Here is a 17,800-nt window from a genome sequence, read left to right as displayed (position 1 = left end):
ACGCTGCCTGTCCGCTACCTAGGTGTACCACTAAACTCGCGGAAGCTGAACCTTGTCAACTGTGAGCCTTTGATACACCAGATCAAGTCTAGATTCTCCAACTGGTCAGTCAAATCACTCTCATTCTCTGGACGACTCCTCCTCATCAAAACGGTGATTTCTGGTATTACTAACTTCTGGTGCTCCTCCTTTATCCTACCAAAGCGTGTATTGCGCGAATCAATTCTCTGTGCAGTGTGTTTCTTTGGAAAGGAGACATAGAAAGCCATAACTCAGCGAGAGTGGCATGGGAGAAAGTGGTGCTTACCAAAGAACAAGGCGGACTGGGAGTGAAAGACATATACTACTGGAACAAGGCCTGCTGCATCAAGCTAATTTGGATGTTGTTCTTCAGGGCAGGTTCGATATGGGTTGCTTGGTTCATAAAGGTTGTGCTAAAGGGATCCATCCACAACTACTGGACAACAAAACCGAGCCAGTCCTTCTCCTGGCTAGCAAATAAACTACTCAAACTAAAGGATGAAGTGTATCCTCTCATAAAGCTCCGACTAGAAGATGGAAACTCGGCTCGCTTCTGGCACGACAACTGGTCACCGCTAGGTCGCTTAGCAACTGTTTTAAATGTATCAGTTTCAAGACTAGGGATCCCTCTACACTCAACTGTTGCAGCACTACATAGGAACGGAGTTTGGAGACTTCCACCTGCAAGAACAGACGCGCTTCTCCAATTCCATGCTCACCTAACAACAGTGGAGCTATCAGAGCATGAGGACTACTATGAATGGGAAATGGAGGGGAAAACCATTGGGAAATACAAGACTGGTGATGTTTACTCTTACCTAAAAGGTCCGCATGATGAAGTCAACTGGGCATCCATTGTATGGTCTCCTCATGGCGTTCCACGACACAACTTTCTTGTATGGCTTGCAACCCTAGACAGATGCCCGACAAAGGATAGAATGATCAGCTGGGGATTACAAGTCTCCCCTCTCTGTCCTCTATGCAATGCAGCGGGAGAGTCGAGAGATCATCTGTTCCAGGAATGTTCATTTAGCTTTGATCTCTGGTCCCTGTGTGCCCCAAGATGTGGAATCACTCCGATTAGGCAGTGGGATAGAACTCTAACTCAGATGCGGAACTTGCGAAGGAACAAAGCTCAAAGACCGCTGCGTACTCTTACCTTACTGGTGTGGCAAGCGGTGATTTACTGGATATGGGCAGAGAGAAACGCCCGCCTGCACTCAAACAACTTCAAATCAGCGGACTCCCTCTTCTCCACCATTGATCGGCAGATAAGGAATAAAATCCAAACTCTTCGGGAGTCAAATCCCTCTCTTTGCTCAGCCATCTCACAGCTATGGTTCACACATGCTTGACTCCCTCTTCCACCGACTATGATCGCGACTCTCCTCCTCCATCGTCAACTACAAAGCTCCAAGGGACAAAAAACTGTTGGTTTCATTTGGGTTACTAAATATGAGATTCTGTTTAACTGGATTGGGCCTATAACTAAAGCTGTTAAAGCTTGTAAAACATTTTAATTTCTTTTGCTATTTAATTTGAAAGCCAAGTTACAAAAAAAAAAAAAAAAAAAAACAAAAAAAAGAAGAAAAAAAGGAAAACATATTCTCAGTGCTCGTAGACGCGACGCAATCTTTAGACAAGTAACAATGATAAAAATGTGTTTTCAATAAGTTTATTCTGTACAAAGCTTTGACCCTAGGATATGAAAATGACTACAACCTTAGCTCGCGAGACAATAATTGCATAAACATATGCAAAAGTGATGCTATAAACTTTTAATTGTGAACAAAACGAAGTGAAAGTTTTTTCGTCTAGCGATTAACATATATTTTAGTTAATGTTTTACGTGAATTTATTTACGGTTCGATTCAAATTCCAAACAATCTGAATTTTGTAAACTAGTAGAAATAGCTTTAGAAAATTTTCAAAATTAATCTTCAACACGAGATAAATAAAATGTTCATTGTCATAAATAGAGATAAATTCTGATCGTCGTAATTTTTTATAGCAGATATAATTATTTGTTAAGGCATTTCGTATACATATATACTTAAAAATTATAATAAAAATATTTTAAACAAAAGTTAAAAAGTTAAAGCAAAAGTTTCATAATTTTTCCTCTGAAATTAAAGCATACAACTTTTTTAAAAATAAAGTACTATATAGTTAAATTTGACTCTTAATTAGTATATCGTTTTCATTTTGTATAAAGAAAGGTCAAGAGAAAAATAATGCACAAACATGGAGAATAATAGAGAATACATTTCAAAAAAAAAAACAAGAGAATAAACTAATAAAAGAAACAAGAAGAAATTTATTTTATTTTATGATATTCTCATTTTCTGAAATTAGCAAAAAGGAAAAACTTATATAGCTCCACTGCTATGTGTTGGGTCTTCTATTCAGTGGCCAAAAAGGGACTATTACAAGAATCTGATCCTTCTTTGGTTGTGGTTTTATCTCCCTTTGACACCTCTCGCTACACCTGTATAAGTATATTTAATTCCAACTTTTTTGAGAAAATTCAATTCCAAATTTAAAGGGGCATTTTCAGTGGCGGATCTAAAATATTTTTAGAGTTGAAGCATATACTGTATAATATATATTTATTTTTAATTAATTTATATCAATTTTTAATTTTCAAAAAAATATAAGGCCATAATAGTTATAATTAAAAATTAATTGAGCAGTAATTTACATTTAAACAACAGTGACTCAATACAAAACTAAAACTAGTAAATAAATAAAAAGTGAAAAAAAAATATGCTAACAAAATAGACATGCATACATACATATAATAATATGCAAACAAGAATTGGTTCTCAATTCTCATCGAAACAGGGAGCAGGTAGTGAGTTGAAGGGTGGTCTATAGCAGTGAGAGGGGTTAGAGGTGCTTAAACTGTTGGGCTTGTTGAGTAAGATCATTGTTTTGATGGTGATGAGTGACGAGTGTGTGAAAGTGATATCTGATAGCGGCTAACTACAACAACAATTTCTATGACTGGCTCAGCACTAACTCCTTTCTACTGTTCAATAACTTTTTTGGCGAATCTTTCCACTCGTAATCTTTCTCTAATGTTTAGTAGTCTGGATATTTGTTTGGTGGCTCAAGATTTGTGTACTCTTGTGCTCTACTTTTCCGGATCTTTGGTCTTTGTTGTTTAGAGGTCGTTTTAACGGTTTTAAAATTGTTAAAATATAATACACCTATTTTTTTTAGAAAAATCTTTATTATAATATTTAATTGTTAAAATTTAATAAATGATAGTTAAAGATAGTATATTTACCTATTTGATAATGTAAATATTCTACAAATTTTAATTTTCGTTTTAAAACTAAAACTGAATTAATATTTAATTATAATATTTTAAGAAAAATTATAAATTTAATTATTTATTTAAAAAATAAAATTTTTAAAAATCCGAAAATTTGTTATAATAAATAGAAAATATAGAAACATTTAAAATATTATTAAATGGTAAAATAATCTCATTTGTAATGGTACATTCTATTATAATCGTTTAATTTATAATTAATGGCCAAATTATCTTTATTTAAAGTTTTTAAAATCAGTGGAATTTTCTATAAAATATCACATAAATGTAAGATTATTTTCATATAGTATTTCTGTTTTATAAGATATATAAATATATATACTTGTGTTTATGTAATTTCACAAAACCCAGATAAATAATAATTAGTTATTAAGTATACTAGCAAATATTGAATGTTTTTTTTCAAAAAAAAAATATTGAATGTTTTTTTATTCATTATCATTTCAATTACCAAACAAAAAATCTTCCAAAATGTCTCTATACTCTCGAATTTCGACACATCAAGAATGATAAAATAAAAATCTAATTTCTTAACTATTCTTAAGCTCTTGTCTAGTCTTCTTGGATCTAGGTTCGAATCAAGTTGTTGGAAAAGACAATTCATCCCCTTTAACTGAGTTAGCAGACTCGTTACGCATCTGGAAATTAAATGCACCAAAGGTCTTACTATAATTTTCTGTATAAAAAATGTGTAAGAAAAAAAAAATAGAGGATTTAGTATATAAATGTGACGTTGGAAAAGATGCCTCTAATGTCAACTTTTGTCTGAAAATGTAACCCGTTTTGTAGATATAACAACAAGAACAACGTGCGAAGATACTTGTCTTCTATATAGACGATGGAGAATTCACTAGAGGTTAAGCCTGATCCTTCTATATGTCTCTATCCATATATTTTAACCAGACACTAAAGATTTCCTCTATGAAAACGAACTTACAGTCTACTGGATTAAGTCGGCGGGATAAGACGGATATATTTACAAAAATCAATGTTATCGCATATATATATATATGTCTCTGGTGGTTACACAGGAATAGTGGTATAAGATTCTCAGACTATCACAAGAATCTGACCTTTTTGTGAATGGTTCGTTTTTGTGTCGCGGGCATGCTGCAACTTTTTCATGTACTCCTACAAGATATAACGAGTCGAAAGACATGAGTCACACTGCAAAGAATCATTAAACTGTCGCTGCAATGGACATTTTTGAGTTTTTGCTAATGGTCATTCACACTGCCAGATCAACAAATCTAATTACTATTTTATATGATGTGAAGAAATGTATTTTTTTTTTGTCCTTGGCAAAAAAAAAGAAATGTTTTTTGAGGAAACTAAGTGTTTCCCATGGAGAGCTGTGTACCAAATGATATGGGATGGCATGTGGGATATGTATCTACAAATATAACATAGCTTAAAGTATTATTGTAACATCCCGAGAGAGCGGGCGTGGGTGACTCATTAGCCGTGAGCGGTCGGGTCGTTATAATTATTTCGAAAACTTGTAAGATATATTACTCTTTTGAAGATTTAGAGGATCTTCCTACTTGGATCACTTGTGATATAGGTATTTTGAGTTCTGAAATGGTGGAGAGCATAATCATTGGTCTCTTCCTTTTAATTTCCACTTTATGTAAATGAAAATAATCTGTGGAAGAGAAAAAGAAGTTACCAAGTTGGTTAAATAATTGAAGCATCTAGTACTCGTATGCTTTGTGATCCTTTATCAGAACTTGTTAAAGACCGTGTCCACTTTTATTATCTGCAGTCACATCAAACGGTTAAGAGCATTGTAAAACCTAACAACAGCTGATGGGTTTTTAATATAAAAACCTTTTGTAAAACGACAGTTGCAGTATTAGAATCCACACGAGTGAAGACTCGAGATGGTGCTTTATTTAATTTTATCCTAAGAGAAATATAAATGGAATTAGAGGTAAGACTCTGATAAGTAATGGAATACAGGGAAGAGATATGTATAAATACTATATTAGTTTTAGAATAAATTAAACAGAGAGAGAGGAGGTGGGAACCCACCAGAGACGATTGATCGGCCAACATCGTAAAGAAAGTCTCTTTTTTTTTTTAATTGTCTCTCTCTCTTCCTCTTTCTGTTCTTACGACCAAGTCTAGGTGTGTGAGGGTGTTTTTCACACTACTATATATTTATGTGCTCACATGGGTTCCCTTTGAGGGAGGTCAAGAAGAAACTTACCAAAGGCAGTACTAGCCTTTAAGCCTTCTTTACTTTGGTACCGTTACCACTCTTAAGAACTTTTCATAAGAGAATCACAACGGCGACAACTACAAGAACTAGTAAAGAAACTTGTTCAGGATCCATCATGCCTCCAAATTGCATAGCACCAAGGCCTGAAGAAAATGGGGAAGCCACGGTGCAAGGTTTGACAGATATGTCAGAAACACAGGGCAAGCCTGTACTAGCCTTCCCCGTAGCCACTTCACAGCCTGGTCTCCAGCTCTCCATGTACTCCATAACTCTCAAGGTTTGTGTGTGTCTCACTCTCTCTTTCTCTATCTATATCTCCTCCAGTATAAGAGAAAAGAAAATAAAAACCATTTTGTTCACTTCTTGTTTCAGTTTTCTGCTGAGCTTTTAGTTTTGCCTGCAAAAATAAATCTCATAAGAAGGCAAAACTAAATCTCATAAGAATATGACTTTCTCTTCTTCCTTTAGCCTGGTAGTTGATTACAAGGCGGGATTTCTGTTCTTAACAGCGTTTTTCATTGATGTGGTTGAACAGTTTGAGGAGGTTGTGTACAAGGTTAAGATAGAGCAGACAGGTCAGTGTTTAGGATCATGGAGCTGCAAAGAGAAGACGATTCTTAATGGAATAACGGGTATGGTCTGTCCAGGAGAGATTCTAGCTATGTTAGGTCCATCAGGAAGTGGCAAAACCACTCTTCTCTCAGCTCTTGGTGGCCGCCTCTCCAAAACTTTCTCTGGGAAAGTCATCTACAACGGTCAGCCTTTTTCTGGCTGCATCAAGCGCAGAACAGGTTTTGTTGCTCAGGATGATGTCCTGTACCCTCATCTCACCGTTTGGGAGACTCTCTTCTTCACTGCACTTCTACGTCTACCAAGCAGTTTGACAAGAGACGAGAAGGCTGAGCATGTTGACCGTGTTATCGCTGAACTAGGATTGAATCGATGTACAAACAGCATGATAGGAGGACCACTGTTCAGAGGAATATCAGGAGGTGAGAAGAAAAGGGTTAGTATTGGTCAAGAAATGCTCATCAATCCTAGCTTGCTACTTCTGGATGAACCCACTTCAGGTCTGGATTCCACCACTGCTCACCGCATAGTGACCACAATCAAAAGGTTGGCATCTGGAGGAAGAACAGTGGTCACCACCATTCATCAGCCATCAAGCCGCATATACCATATGTTTGACAAGGTGGTTTTGTTGTCTGAAGGTAGCCCTCTCTACTATGGTCCTGCATCTTCTGCTATGGAATATTTCAGTTCTGTTGGATTCTGTACTTCCATGACAGTTAATCCAGCTGACCTTTTACTTGACCTTGCTAATGGTAAACCTTTCTCTTAAAGCTTCTATATGACGGAATAATTATTAAGAAAAAAAGGTCTCTCTAATTCATCAAAACCGGGTAAAACTGCAGGAATCCCACCTGATTCTCAAAAGGAGACCTCAGAACAAGAACAGAAGACTGTGAAAGAAGCACTTATTTCAGCTTATGAGAAGAACATTTCTACCAAACTGAAAGCTGAACTCTGCAATGCGGATTCCCATAGCTTTGAGTACACCAAATCTGCTGGTAGTTTTTTTGCTTTCTGAAGTATTTTTTGTTTAATTTTTTTTTTGGTCAAAAATGAAAGATGAATTAAAAGGGATTTAATTTCTTGTTTAATTAAACTCTATTTCTTGTTTAATTATGTCATAATATCGCTGTTGATAATCTGACGTTACCTGCTCTTTAAATGGCGCAGCCAAAAATATCAAGTCATCAGAACAATGGTGCACAAGTTGGTGGTACCAGTTCACTGTATTACTCCAAAGAGGGGTCAGAGAGAGGAGATTCGAATCTTTTAACAAGCTTAGGATTTTCCAAGTCATCAGCGTGGCTTTTCTTGGTGGCCTTCTATGGTGGCATACTCCAAAGTCTCACCTCCAAGATAGAGTGAGGATCCTCTTATTGGCTGAATAAAATAGACAATGATCATCTTGGATTGTCAGTCATTAATTAGTGTTCTAACAATAATATATTCTACATATTGCAGACTGCTTTGCTCTTTTTCTTCTCGGTCTTTTGGGGATTCTACCCGCTATACAACGCGGTTTTCACATTTCCACAAGAGAAAAGAATGCTAATCAAGGAGCGGTCTTCCGGAATGTACCGTCTTTCATCCTATTTCATGGCTAGAAACGTTGGAGACCTGCCCTTGGAACTCGCACTTCCAACTGCTTTTGTGTTCATAATTTACTGGATGGGTGGGCTCAAACCTGACCCCACAACATTTATCCTCTCACTACTAGTTGTTCTCTATTCCGTCCTCGTTGCTCAAGGTCTTGGCTTAGCATTCGGTGCTCTACTAATGAACATCAAGCAAGCCACAACGTTAGCATCTGTTACTACACTAGTGTTTCTCATAGCTGGAGGGTACTACGTGCAACAAATCCCTCCCTTCATTGTATGGCTAAAATACTTAAGCTATAGCTACTACTGCTACAAGCTGCTTTTGGGTATTCAATACACTGATGATGACTACTACGAGTGTTCAGAAGGGGTCTGGTGCAGAGTTGGAGATTTCCCAGGAATCAAAGCCATGGGGCTGAATAGCTTATGGATAGATGTTTTTGTTATGGGAGTGATGCTGGTGGGTTACAGGCTCATAGCCTACATGGCACTTCACCGAGTGAAGTTGAGGTAAAAGATGCAGCCAAAAGAAACAACTAGTTAACCCCAAGAATCTACAACGAAACTTTCCATCAGTGCAACCAAGGAATAATATTAGTATTAGATAAAGATAAAAAAAAAGTCGTCGAGTTTTGGTCAATTTTACTTGAGTATCCGAGCTAAATATATCCGACGACTTTTTTGTTTTGTTTTAGGCTTAGATGATGATGATATTCCTAAGTTGAGAATAAAACAGTGAGATAATTAATAATGTATGAGATAAGAAAGGTAAGTCACAGTATACACGTGTTTCAAAAAAAAAAAAAAAAAAAAAAAAAAAGTCACAGTATACACTAAATCCCATTTGCAAAATAGTTAAAACGAAAGTGACTAAAACTCTCTTGTGTTTTATCTGTGGGGTAAAACTTTCGGTTCATTCTTTATACCTTACTAGTCACCTACAAGTGCAACAACTGGTGAAAACGATGAGATGTACGCATAAGATAAGGATTAAAATAAGTTGCTGATAATTAGACGAACAACGACAGGACATAAGCAAACATACCTGACCGTGACTCTCTTTGTTATCTCAAAATTCTCTAGTGGTAATTTGTTGTTTCTTTTTGGTCAACGATCTATTTCCCCATGAAAACTATTATATAGCATCAGATCCCCACCAAATTATTAACTCGTGCCATATTTCTCTTAATTTAAAGTTGTAAACTTATTTCTCCACGAATCAATAGTTCGAAACTTAATTGGCCATAATCTATGGTTTAATCGGTTTAATGTTAATTAACCATTTTTAAACCAGCTAAACCAAATAAAATCCCAATTTTTATCTTAAAAAATGATTCATCAACAAAAAAAAATTGATTCCCAAACAAAAAAAGATCCATTCTCTTCGATCTCAATCAAGCTTATGTATCCTTCCCCAAGTAATCTTCACTACTCTCTTTAGCTTCTCTAAAATGCTTGACAAATATCTCAATCCCTTAGTAGTTTGTTGACTGATTTTTGTGTGAATGAGAGTGATTTAAAATGAGGTAGAATCAACTTTTGCTTGCCTGAATTAGGTAGTTACTGGTTTCAGAGTTGTCAGTTTTGATAATTGTTGCTCAGGTTTGCCTCGGGGAAGAAGAAGGGAGAAGTTAGATTGTCAGTGGAGCCAAAGCAAGGAAACGTCTCAGCCATGGGAGTTGGAGTTTCCGCGGCAACGACTGTAGCTTTAACGGCTGTGATGAGCAACCTGACAATGGCATTGGTGGATGAGAGAATGTCCACATAAGGAAGAGGATTACCATTTGGGCTGAGCAACAACCTCTGTTTAGCTTCTCCTTCACCATCTTCGCAAGAGGGAGGTGCTCGTCTGTTTAAGATGGTGTTCCTGAGCCGCCGCGTCCGTTTATTCTGTTGGATCTGATGGCGCAAGGAGTGAAGTTTTGAAGCTCTAAGGCATGAAAGAGATTCTTTTACTTACCAGAAGATAAACAATGGCTACAATTCCAGGACCGGGGACAAATGATCGATGATGAATCTTTTTTGTTTGGGAATCAATTTTTTTTTTGCTAATAAATAATTTCTTTTAGATAAAAATTAGGATTTTATTTGGTTTAGCTGTTTTAAAAATGGTTAATTAACATTAAAACGATTAAACCATATATTATGGGCAACTGAATTTCAAACTATTGATTTGTGGAGAAATAAGTCCACAACTTTAAATTCAGGGAGATATGGCACGATGTCATAGTTCGGTGGGGATCTGATGCTATATGATAGTTATTGTGGGGAAATAGATCGTCGACCCTTTCTTTTTCATAAAACCAAGTACTAGTGCTGGGCGTTAGGATGTCTCTTCTTTACGGGTATTTTAATTTAGAGGTCTAATACACGTTCGAATTTTTCATATTTTGGTCGAGTTCGGTTGGTAAGTTCAATGTTCAGGTATTTTAGATATAACCGAATATCTGAATTATGTATTAACTATTAAAAATATTTATTGAATTGACATATCTTCAAAATTTCCCACTCAAACTTATATTTATATCCGAACTAACACAAATATACAAAAATAAATGGAAATTCAAATAACCATAACATATATATAACATGTCAAGTTGACAAATATATAACATGTTTGGTTTAAATAAATAAATAAATATGTTTTAGGTACTATCTTATATAATTTAGGATCTATTCGAATTATTTCCATATAACAGATATCTCTATAATATTATTTGAAAAATCATTTTCCTACGTGTCGAACTCACGTTAATTTTAACGACAATTAATTACAGTTGTGCCCTTAATGAATCAAATATATCAAATTGCGATTGTTAAAAATTCTATTTTATTTTAATTTTCCATTTTTATTTTGGTATCTTTTTCCTTATATTTTCAAATAACCTTGTAATAAGGAATATTTTTAAATTTTGAAAACAAAAATAGATTTTATAGATAATGTTATTCATAAAAAGGAAATTTCTCAAAATAATTCTGATTTTAACGTAAAAATAATCTTTCTTTTAAATTACAAACATAAACAACATAATATTTGACCCAAAATTAGTAAGTAATTTATTTTAATCCATCTATATCTCAAATTATTACAAAAATAATTTAAATAACATAAACTAAGATATCACTAATGAATAATTTTTATTTTTTTAATTTAAGTTTCCTTTCTAATTTTCCAAATAACAAGTATAATAAAGAAAACATTTAGAAAAATAAAACAAAAACTATTATCTACATGTAATGTGATGTCATAAAAAAAAGGTTTACAAAAATAATCTTGATATTAAAGTAAAGAAATAATCTTCTATTTTAAAATTTATCGGTTATGTTTTATGCAATTTCATACCGATCACCACATTCATTTTTCTAATTTTATTTTTGAAATTAACATATACCAAATTATTTAAAAAAACATCTAAGATGCCAACTTTATCTTCATATTTATCTTAATATTATACTAGATTTTGATCCGCGCTTGGAAAGCGCGGGGTTTTTCGAGTATAAACAAAATTTAATATGAATAAGTATTTTCAAATTATTATATATTTATGTTACAAAGTCATATTATACTGAAAACGTTAATATGTTTAAAATTATATAATTTCTGAATTATGTTATTTAAGATTTTGTATGTGCATTCTTATTTAACTATTTTTAGGGTTCGCAGACCCGAGGAACCAAACCAAAATTGACTTGAAAATACCTATTGGGTATTGTTTAGACCTGTAGGTATCGGTTTGAGAATGGTTCGCGTATTGGTTCGAGTCTAGGTCGTTCTTGAGACCCGGCCGAGTACCTATAATACCGAAGATGTTTTGTGTATATTAGGTATATTTTGTTATTTCGAATAGGTTTTTTTTTATTACAAATATTATTTTTTAAAGTTTTAGGGTTCAGATTAGGTATAGTTTCGGGTTTTGAATAAAATTTTAAATTTTTTAAAAAAAATATTTTGGGTATTAGGTTAAAATTTTGAGTGTATTTTTTGGTTCCTCTGTCAAATTTCGCGTGAATTGGGTGGGGGGGGGGGGTGGTTGGTATTTGAATATTTTTGGTATTTGTTTGGTTTTCGGGTATTTTTGAGTTTTTAGATACTACGAATCTTTTTGGGGTCTTAAATATCCGGATCCATTACGTATTTGAAAATTTTGAAATACCTAGTTAGGTTTAAATGTATAGGACCTAAAAGATTCGGATCCGAAAGGAACCAATATATACCCGATCCCATGACCCCAATGCACATGTGTACTCTCTTTCATTATATTTTGTCTGCATTTTATAAGAGTTATATTTGTTGAGTTGGTGAGACTTAAGATTTACTTGTCAGATTTTTGACTAATTTAATAGTATAGATTTATATGGTTTTAATAGTTTTTAATTTTTACATAACAAATTTCAATATAAATACTCTTATAAAAATCAATCTAAAATATTTAGAGAAATGTATGTTACATAAAATGAGGAGTAATAATATAATTCAGTTAAAAGTATTTAAAATATTTTATAGTTAAATTGATTGATGATATGACCAAAAAGTAATTATGCATGGATCGAACAATCTATACGTGAGATGGCGTGAAAATCTATATATGTAAAATGACATTGATGATTAATTAAATAACAAAGAAAAATTTATAATTAATTTGATTGATTACAAAATTAGTTTGTTAGATACCGAAATTGTAGGAGTATATATTAGGAAATGTTATATTTTATTAATATTGATATATATTATTTACTGATTGAGGTAAATATTGTTAGAGAAACATATGTGAACATATTGTAAGTGTAAATTTAAGGTAAGACTAATATAGTCTAATGAAATGGTGCAACAATCTTGTATATGTAGATTTTTCAGAATGTTTCTCTTTTAATAGATTAGATATTCTCCATATATAATTTTAGGGTGAATTATTACACTTTTAAGATGAAGAACCAAACTAATATAATTAATACAATTAATTCGATTTGGTTGAATGAGATTAAAATAATTATACTTTAAGTTGAAAGAAAATATGTAACACAATATACCCACAAAATGAGAAATTGAACTAATCAATCCTTTTATCTAAAATCAAAAACTTAACGAAGAATAATATATTATTATTTATAGTAATATCTTTTATACATATAAATTATAGAACGACTCAACATATCAATAAATAAATATGAAATTCTAAAATAATATGATAGAGATATTAAACAACTATTTCAATTAAGTTTTTTTATTATATGTCTATATATATATATATATATATATATATGCATGAGGTTTCAAAAGGCTATCATTTTTATATTCATTTATGTAACTTTGAATCGATCTAACATTTTAGTTTATTTTTACTATTTGATTCTAAAAAAGCATATATTAAATTATAAATAGTCTTACTAAATATATTTACGATCTAAGACAAGTAAAATAAAATACAAATAAAAAAATAATCAAAATTTTAATCTATAGGACAAAAATATTAAGGTTGACTCGGAAAAATATATGTTATCCATTATATTCAAATAATATCCAAAATAAAATTTATAGTTAAAATAACATAATATTATTTAAAATAAATCATACATATTAATTACAATTTAAATTACAACATTATATAAAATTAAAATAAAATATTAATAAATTATTATAATTTATTTTCTTGATAAATATTTATATCCGTCCATGAACACAGGAAAATCACATAGTTATCTAATTATGTTGGATATACAATATTGTCTAACTTAATTTCATATTTATATATTTTTATATCGGATCGGAATTGGATCCATATTTTTTGGATTGAGTTTGGGTTTCGAGTCCAGATATTATGTTCGGCTCTAGCAAGTACAAAGATAAGAACACGATCAGTTGCAAACTTACAACCCATTATTTAAAAAAATAAGAAGGCAGACTTTTTAACAGCAATAGTTGTGGCAATGATAGCTAAAGGAATGAGCTTTCGCTTTCATACACATGTGACAAATAATTAAAATAGCTTTGACCATCATTAACCCCAATCTCTTAACTGGAGTTCTTACGTTCGGCTAAGAGACAGTTCTTAACTTTTCTTAGATTTTAATTAAGAAAAGTTAAGAACCGTCTCTTAAATAATAAATACAAGAGTCATCTTTTAGCCGAAAAATATAAAAAAAAAAAAAAAAAAAAAAGTTAAATCATGAATTAAGAACTCCAGTTAGGAGACTACGGTTAACCATGCTCATACTTCACATCGTTAGCTACAAAATAATGACACCAGAAGAAGTGGGGAGGCTACAGCGTGTGGCTGAACAACAGAGAGGAATCAAGAGAAGATAAACACATCATTGGATGACAAGGCCCACAAGATATGCTTACATATTGAAACGTGGTTCACTTTAGTCAAGTGGAAGCTGATGCGACAAGAAAATAAAAAAAGACAGCACAAAGAGAAATCCATGTCACTATCTACTTAGTCAAAGTGTCATTGTCATCACCAAGAAGAACCATCTTAAAACCCAAGTAAAAACAGAAACGTCAGTCATTCACCAACTCCTGACTAAATACTCTCGTCATCCTTGTTTGTAGTGTTTACATACGAAAGCAAGAGATCATATGAACTAATCATGGTTATATACCTCAATATAATTAGAGAGAGTACCACTAGTTGCTGTTTTTTAGTGTACTTAAAATAAGTTTCAATTGACCACAAGCTTGTCTGCCTTAACGAGAACCACATTAACTAACTATAGAGAATGAGGATGAGGACATACAATTTCAGATACCAACCAACTTGGTGAAAATGCTTTGTCATTCACCATTTTGATTAACAAGTTGTGAGAAAGTCGTATACTATATGAAGTAACAAAAAAAAGGTCGTATACTATTCACAGAAATAGCATAGTAAAGTCTGTTTGAGAGGTAGAAGAAAAAGAGCAGAATATAACTAGATAACATCAAAAACAGAAATATTTCAAGACTTCAACTTCAAGATGCAATAATTTTATAACACAAGGCATAGGGCATCTCCAAAAGCAACTTCAAAACTTCACTGTTCAAAATTAAAATTTGAAATTCCATATTTCTAGTCTTATCAATTATCTATTTTCAAATAATTTTATCAACTTTTATAGTTTTTTTGGGTGTAAATCAACTTTTATAGTTACCATTTTAGTCCTTATAATTTTTTATCTTATGCAAAATAGAAATATATTAATAACAATAAAGAAAAGTATTATACAAAACAATATTAAATTACATATTTAATACAAAAATTAAAAATAAAATTATATGAAAGCATATTATTACATCAATTAATGAAAATACAAGATTTCAACAATTTTTATCTTGTAATCAACAAGTAAAAAAATAAAAAGATTAAGTTGTCATTTCGAAATGCATGTAATATTTTATTCTTATCTTATCGACTAATAGTGTGTATAATACATTTATTATATGTTCTATTGTTATATAAAAGTTTAATGATTTTTATTAACTTTTATCAATAAAAGAATTATAGTGTAAAATATAAAATTTTGTTAAATTTGAAATACTTTCAAACTTAAAATTTAAAGTATTGCCAACTTAAAAAAAAAGTTGCTTTTGGAAAAATAATATAGAAACCACAAAGATCAACTAGTAAACTATTGTCTATTTGTGGCGAGCTTACAAAAGAAAAAATAAACTATTTGCGACGATGTTGCGGAGAAGCATCTAACGCAGTGGCGGAAGTAGAATTGTGTTTCACAAGGGTCAATGCTCATGTAATCAAATGATCAAACATAAATTTTTATTGAACATGTGCAAATAGGATGTTTAGACTTAGATCATGAGGGTCAATCGTACAAACATAATACCAAATTGTCTATCAAATGCAAATTGTATAAGCACAAAAACAAAATTTGTCAAAAATCACATGGGTCAGTTGACCCTCCTCGTGGTTGAAGTAAGCTTGAAGAAAGCTTGAGTGTCAAGCAATCCTAATCCTAAGTAGTTTATGATCTTTAAGAGATAAGGATCAAAGTGTATTTAGGAGTTATCTATTTACAAGAGTTTCCTATTAGGATTAGGATATCTATAGTCTTATATAAACACAATGTTATGTGATAACATTAGTGTGAGAATTGTGTGATTGAAAGCTTAAGTTTTGAGAGAGTTTCTTAAGCAATAAGAAGAGTTAGTTCTTATTAATCTTTGAGTTCCTATACAATCTTTACGCTATATTGTGGTATCAGAGCTTGAGGTTCCGACAAGATGAGTGACCTAACGGTGGCGACAACGCCAACGACGAAGAAAGAAGGAGGATCCTCCTCCATCAAGTGTCCTATACTAACCGCGACAAACTACACCGTGTGGGCTATGAGAATGAGAATTCTACTTAGGGTGCACAAGGTCTGGGAGGTTGTAGAAACTGAGATAGAGGATGATGCCAAGAACGACATGGCGATGGCATTATTGTTTCAGTCAATACCCAAAACCCTCATCCTACAAGTGGGAGAGCTAAACACGGCGAAAAAGGTATGGGACGCGATCAAAGCAAGGTATGTCGGTGCAGAAAGAGTGAAGGAGGCTCGTTTACAAACACTAATGGCGGATTTTGATCGTCTCAAGATGAAAGATACAGAGACCATAGACGAGTTTGTTGGAAAATTGGCTGAGATATCATCAAAATCTACTGCTTTGGGAGAAGAAATCGAAAAACCTAAATTAGTCAAGAAGTTTTTGAAGTGTCTTCCCCTAAAGAAGTATATTCACATAGTGGCTGCATTAGAACATGTATTGGATCTCAAGACAACATGCTTTGAGGACATAGTAGGACGCCTTAAAGCGTACGAAGAGCGAGTTGCAGAGGAAGAAGAAGCTCAAGACGATCAGGGCAAACTAATGTATGCAAACTTGGATTTACAGTCGAATCGTGGAACCATCGAACCACAAACCAATCGCAACTTTAACGGTGACAACAGATATACAGGTCGTGGTGGAAGATATCAAAACAGAGGACGAGGTCGCGGAAGGTATTATGCTCCACGTGATGCATCACGAGTCACTTGTTATCGCTGTGATAAACTTGGTCATTATGTGACCGACCGTCCTGATCTAAAGTTGAAGTTTCAAGAGGCAGTAGAAATCGAGAAGGATGATACTCAAGAGGCTGATGAACTTATGCTTCATGAAATAGTATATCTAAACGAAGAAAAGGTGGTTCCAAGCAAATACGAAGTTGGTAATGGAGAAGACAACATCTGGTATCTTGAAAACGGAGTCAGCAATCACATGAGTGGAGATAAAAGATATTTTTCGAGCATTGATGAATCCATTACCGGAAAAGTAAGATTTGGGGACGATTCTCGCATTGATATCAAAGGAAAAGGATCTATTGAGTTCTTGGATAAGAACGGAGAGCCAAGAAAGATTCTTGATGTCTATTTTATACCTGATCTAAAAAGTAATATCATCTCACTAGGACATGCTACAGACTCGGGGTGTGACATAAGGATGAAAGATGAGCATCTCATCATGCATGATCGTGATGGGAAACTGATCGCTAAGGCTGTTAGGTCAAAGAACCGATTATACAAGGTTCGAATGAAGATAAAGGAGGCAATGAGCTTGTTAACAACTACAGTCAGTGACTCTATAAGGTTGCACTCGAGGTTAGGACACATAAACATGGAGACAATGCGATCAATGGTATAACGAGGACTAGTCATTAGAGTTCCACCGTTTAATATGGAGAAGAATGTATGCGGTTCTTTCTTACTTGGCAAACAAGCAAGGCAATCTTTTCCTCAAGCAACAACCTATAGAGCTGAGAAGGTACTGGAGCTTATACATGCTGACTTATGTGGTCCTATAACACCGGCTACGAGTGCTGGAAACAAGTATATTTTTGTCATGATCGATGATCATTCAAGAAATATGTGGACCGTACTACTTAAAGCAAAGAGTGATGCATTTAGCAAATTCAAAATCTTCAAGAATCGAGTAGAACAGGAGACAAAGATGAGGATACAGACTCTGAGAACATACAGAGGAGGAGAGTTTGTTTCAAATGATTTCAATGAGTATTGCGAGAACTC

At 33.3% G+C, this 17,800-nt stretch overlaps 2 protein-coding genes across 2 annotated transcripts; both read left to right on the top strand.

Annotated features, from left to right (window-relative positions):
- The first annotated feature begins 5,456 nt into the window (after window positions 1-5,456).
- On the top strand, window positions 5,457-8,537 carry LOC106367151 (ABC transporter G family member 14). The gene is made up of 5 exons (XM_013806866.3): window positions 5,457-5,862; window positions 6,121-6,910; window positions 7,001-7,156; window positions 7,329-7,519; window positions 7,620-8,537. The coding sequence occupies exons 1-5, from the start codon at window positions 5,701-5,703 to the stop codon at window positions 8,268-8,270; spliced, it is 1,950 nt and encodes a 649-aa protein (XP_013662320.2). The 5' UTR covers window positions 5,457-5,700; the 3' UTR covers window positions 8,271-8,537.
- Window positions 8,538-15,974: 7,437 nt separating this feature from the next.
- Window positions 15,975-17,417, top strand: LOC125587157. Its single transcript, XM_048757330.1, has one exon. It carries the CDS (start codon window positions 15,975-15,977, stop codon window positions 17,415-17,417), a length of 1,443 nt encoding a protein of 480 aa, XP_048613287.1.
- The last annotated feature ends 383 nt before the right edge of the window (window positions 17,418-17,800 follow it).

Source organism: Brassica napus, chromosome C5 (genome assembly GCF_020379485.1).
Source record: "Brassica napus cultivar Da-Ae chromosome C5, Da-Ae, whole genome shotgun sequence".
Lineage (NCBI taxonomy): Eukaryota > Viridiplantae > Streptophyta > Magnoliopsida > Brassicales > Brassicaceae > Brassica > Brassica napus.
The sequence above is the reverse complement of the archived record's forward strand: the minus strand, read 5'-3'. Positions and strand labels throughout refer to the sequence as shown.